Source organism: Apium graveolens, unplaced genomic scaffold (genome assembly GCF_009905375.1).
Source record: "Apium graveolens cultivar Ventura unplaced genomic scaffold, ASM990537v1 ctg7760, whole genome shotgun sequence".
In the NCBI taxonomy this organism is placed as follows: Eukaryota; Viridiplantae; Streptophyta; class Magnoliopsida; order Apiales; family Apiaceae; genus Apium; species Apium graveolens.
This window is the reverse complement of record NW_027420604.1, coordinates 12,853-17,181: the sequence shown is the minus strand read 5'-3', so window position 1 is coordinate 17,181 and position 4,329 is coordinate 12,853. Positions and strand designations below refer to the sequence as shown.

Genomic DNA, 4,329 nt, shown 5'->3' with positions numbered 1-4,329 from the left:
TTCCTCTAATTGCGACCACACAATTGCATTCGCTTAGCTGGGCATCTCCAAAGATGTAATGCTAACATCTCGTCTTTCAACTTGACCCCATTCAGAGTTTACAAATTCTGACACACTATTTGGTCCATCAGAATTTATCAAATCCTGATCCAAAACTGTTACAATCAGAATTTGTTAAAACTCTTGCTAACTAGCGGTCCAAGTACCTCTTAAGGTTTATAGGGGATAGACTCAGATACATAAGTATCTAAAAGTATATGGTAGATGTACTACCAATTCAACCTTATAATTTGTTATTACCACATTGAATACACTTCGAGGGATCTCCTCTCGGGTGTATTGGGTTCCCGCTATTGATGAATTATGATGGGTTATCAGTCCCATCCCCAACCTCGACTTAAGGACTACAGCATGCTCAAGCCCTTTAGTCAGTGGATCAGTTATATTATCAAGAGGTCCTATGAACTCTATAGCAATAATCCTATCAGACACAAGACCCCTTATAGACTTTAGTCTAACTTGGATGTGTCTCTTTGTTTTAGCATTATACTTTACACTTCTAGCTTTGTCGATAGTTATAAGGCTATCATAATAAACAGAAATGGCAGGAAGCGGAGGGGGAAACTGTATTTGCCCCATAATCTCTTGGTTTTTTCTTATGTGACTTTCTCGGAGGGGGAAACTGTATTTGCTCACACATCACCTTTGCACGCCCCCTGAATGTCGAGCACAAACTGATCGCCTCTCTACACTTCCAAATTTAGTACTCCTTCTTAGAGGATCATCTGCATCTAAAAAATATTGAGCAGTGCCATAAAAACTTATTTTCCCACCATATTTGAGTTGTTTACCTTGTACTTCTCCCATACAAACTGGACACGATAACTTACCTTTGGTGGACCATCCGCTAAGCATGGAAAGTCCAGGGAAGTCACTAATAGTCCACAAAAGTACCGCCTTCATGATAAAATTTGTACGTGAGAACATGTCATATGTTTCAACTCCAGTATTCCACAGCACTTTCAATTCATCAATCAATGGCCTAAGATAAACATGCAAGTCTTTGGTTGGATCTGTCGGCCCAGGAATAAGAAGAGGCATGAACATATATGGAGCCTTTGTACACATAGAGGGAGGAAGGTTGTACACAACAACTACCACGGGCCATACCGTATACTCCTTCGCGTGCTTGTCGCGAAAAGGGTCAAATCCATCTGTAGAGAGCCCGAGTCTTACATTTCGAATCTCTTTTGAAAATTTTTGAAATCTCCGATCAAATTGTTTCCATTCATCTCCATCCGATGGGTGACTTAATTCACCTCCAATTGCAATTCTATCATGGTGCCATCTCATACATTTTGCAGTAGTCTCGGCCATGAATAGACGCTGCAATCTCATGGTAATAGGAAAGTAACGCAAGATTTTTCGTGGAATCTTCTGTTTTTTAGGATCTTTCTGCTTCTGGTATCTGTCTCCATTGCATATATCACACTTTGTCTTGTCACCATGTTCCTTGTAAAATAACATGCAATCATTCTCGCAAGCATCAATCTTCTCATATTGCATATGCAATCCTTTAATCATCTTTCGCATGGTGTAGTACTTTTGGGGCAATTTATGATCACTAGGCAATACTAATCCAATAAGATGAAGCAAATCATCAAAGCCATTATTACTACAATTATGCTTATTTTTCCACTCAAGTAACTTCATTGAGAACTCCAATGTTGTAAAATTGACATTGTTTGGATAAATTGGTTCAAAAGCAATATTCACCATCCTGTAAAATGATTTTGCTGTTTCGTTTGGTTCTTCAGAATTCTCGCAATCCTCAAAATCGTTATCATCATGTGCATCATACATGTCGTCGTCTCTGTATCTAGAACTCGTTCCAACCTCGACTTGTGATATATCTTTCTCCCCGTGACAATCCCATATAGTATACCATTGCATGATACCATGTCGATACAAATCAATTTTCACGGTATTAGGCAACTTAAAATACCTATTTCGACAATCTTGGCACGGACATCTTATAAGAACATTATCTTCTTCTTCACCATGTTCTATAGCAAATTTAATGAAACGATCCACTCCAGCCTTATATTCTTCCGTTATATATTTTGCCTCATTAAATCGATTACGACCAATCCAACTACGATCGAATGCCATCTACAAATGCAGACATATACGTAATTATTTACCACTAACAATATCAATATATTGTTTGTCAAATAAAATAATATCAACATATTACACTATGTATCATCATCCTATCAATAAAGTTAGTACACAACAATTATTTGATATTTATGAACAAATTCAAATTAATCAAATCATTTCTACATATGTTAAAGGTATGCAATTATGAAAAAAACAATGACTTATAAAATTCATAAAATACAACAAAAAATAATCGATAATTTTACTTACTTGATGATAATGGATGATTACATGAATGCAAAATGGGGTGAAAGAAGGGAGAGGATGAAGAATTGCGGCTGCTGGAATGAAAGAGGCAGTAGGGTTGCTAAAATGGATATCCTAAATTCAACCGAATTAAGTTGTGATAAACAGGCGGCTAAATTTAATTGAAAGCGGTTGTATTTAGAAATTTAACCGAAAGTGGTTGTATTTAATGTTCAACTAAAAGCGGTTGTATTTATTATAGACAACCAACCACTTGCGGTTGAATTTAGCAAAATAAATTACAAAACAATAAAGTTTTGTAAAAATAATCAAAAATCGTTAAACTAATGTAAAAATATTAAAAACTAATTACAAGATCTAGAATTAATATATTATTGTCTATTTACATATTTTAACAATATTGAAAATATTAATTTTATTTTTCTGATTTTTTTTAGAAAATTATTTTTAAAATTTTGAGCTGATATTTGGCTCCAATTTTTCCCTCTAACTGTTTTGGCGGGAAAATTTCATTGGCGGCATAATTTCCCTCCAATTTTTCTAGAGCGGCTAAATTCAACCGTTTGCCATTGTAAAAGGTTCCGGTTGTAATTGTTCGGTTGAATTTAGGAGAGGCTAAATTCAACTGCAAGAGGTTGAATTTAGCCGCGCGGCTAAATACAACCGTTTCCGGTTGTAATTGATTGCGGTTGTATTTAGTCGGTTGTAATTGTTTCTAAATTCAACCGCCTAAATACAACCATTTTTAAATATGACTGTGTGCGATTGAATTTAGTCGGGCCCTATTAAATTCAACCAGATATGGTTGTATTTGATTCCGGTTGTATTTGTGCAGTTGTATTTAACCTTATTTTCTTGTAGTGTAGCATTTGTTACATTATTTTTTGATTTGATTTTGGTTGCATATATTACAAAGAAAATCAATTTCAATCCGGTATCAATCCGGTATCTGAGAAATCTGAATCAATAAAAAATAAATTATATTTTTTTATGATACCATTTTGTCAAAATGTTAATATCAACGGAAATAGGTGAATTAAATTAACAAAAAAGCAATTTCATGATTCATTAATCAACCAAAAAGCAAAATAATTAGCATATCAAATTGTAAATGATGAAAGATGATGATGACGGTGAAGGATGATAGAGACACGATGGGTGTGGATAATGAGAGAAAAGACGGAGGATCATATTGTTGAAAAAAAAAGGATAGAGAAAGTGTAATAATGAAAAAAAACACCGTATTTTAATTTTTTTCATTAATTTTTTAAAATTAATAATATTTTTTCTATTAATGTGAATTTAAAGATCTAGATGTAGAGTTTAAGAAAAGTTAAGGTAGTCATTGACTTATGTGTTTATTTTATTAAACATCTAAATATTAAATTTCTTAATTTTAAAATAAAAAAAGGATAGTAAATAAATGTGAAGATTGAGTTTTTTACATGATTTTTTCATAATTTCATGAAAAAGATCTCGAGACTAGCCTCCAAATCCTTATTTTTTGCAAAGACAATTGATAATTGTAGGTCGGTTGTGGTTAGGTGTGTAGCAAGGGTAAAATGCTAGTTTAAATAATAGTAGAATAATGTAATTTTTTTCTATTCTATTTATAATTGAATAAGGATATTATTGTATCACTTATTCTACAATATATAATATCGTCTTTTTTTAAATATATATTTTTAATGGTTGAGATTGTTTTGATGATAGTAATAAAATTTGGTTCAGCTGGTTAAAGAGAGGATCTTGGTCACATGTTCGAATCTGATATGAGGAGAATTTATAATTATGCCTCATGTCGCTTAAATGCGGTTTACCTTGGTTCACGTGGTTTGCAGGCTATTGCGTGAGCCCGTAGGGTTTATCCACTGCGCACCCAAAGGGTAGTGGGTGCGG

At 33.7% G+C, this 4,329-nt stretch overlaps 1 protein-coding gene across 1 annotated transcript; it reads right to left on the bottom strand.

Moving 5' to 3' along the window:
* Nucleotides 1–699: 699 nt before the first annotated feature.
* LOC141704361 (uncharacterized) lies at nucleotides 700–2,172 on the bottom strand. The gene has a single exon (XM_074507592.1). It carries the CDS (start codon nucleotides 2,170–2,172, stop codon nucleotides 700–702), a length of 1,473 nt encoding a protein of 490 aa, XP_074363693.1.
* Between the last annotated feature and the right edge of the window lie 2,157 nt (nucleotides 2,173–4,329).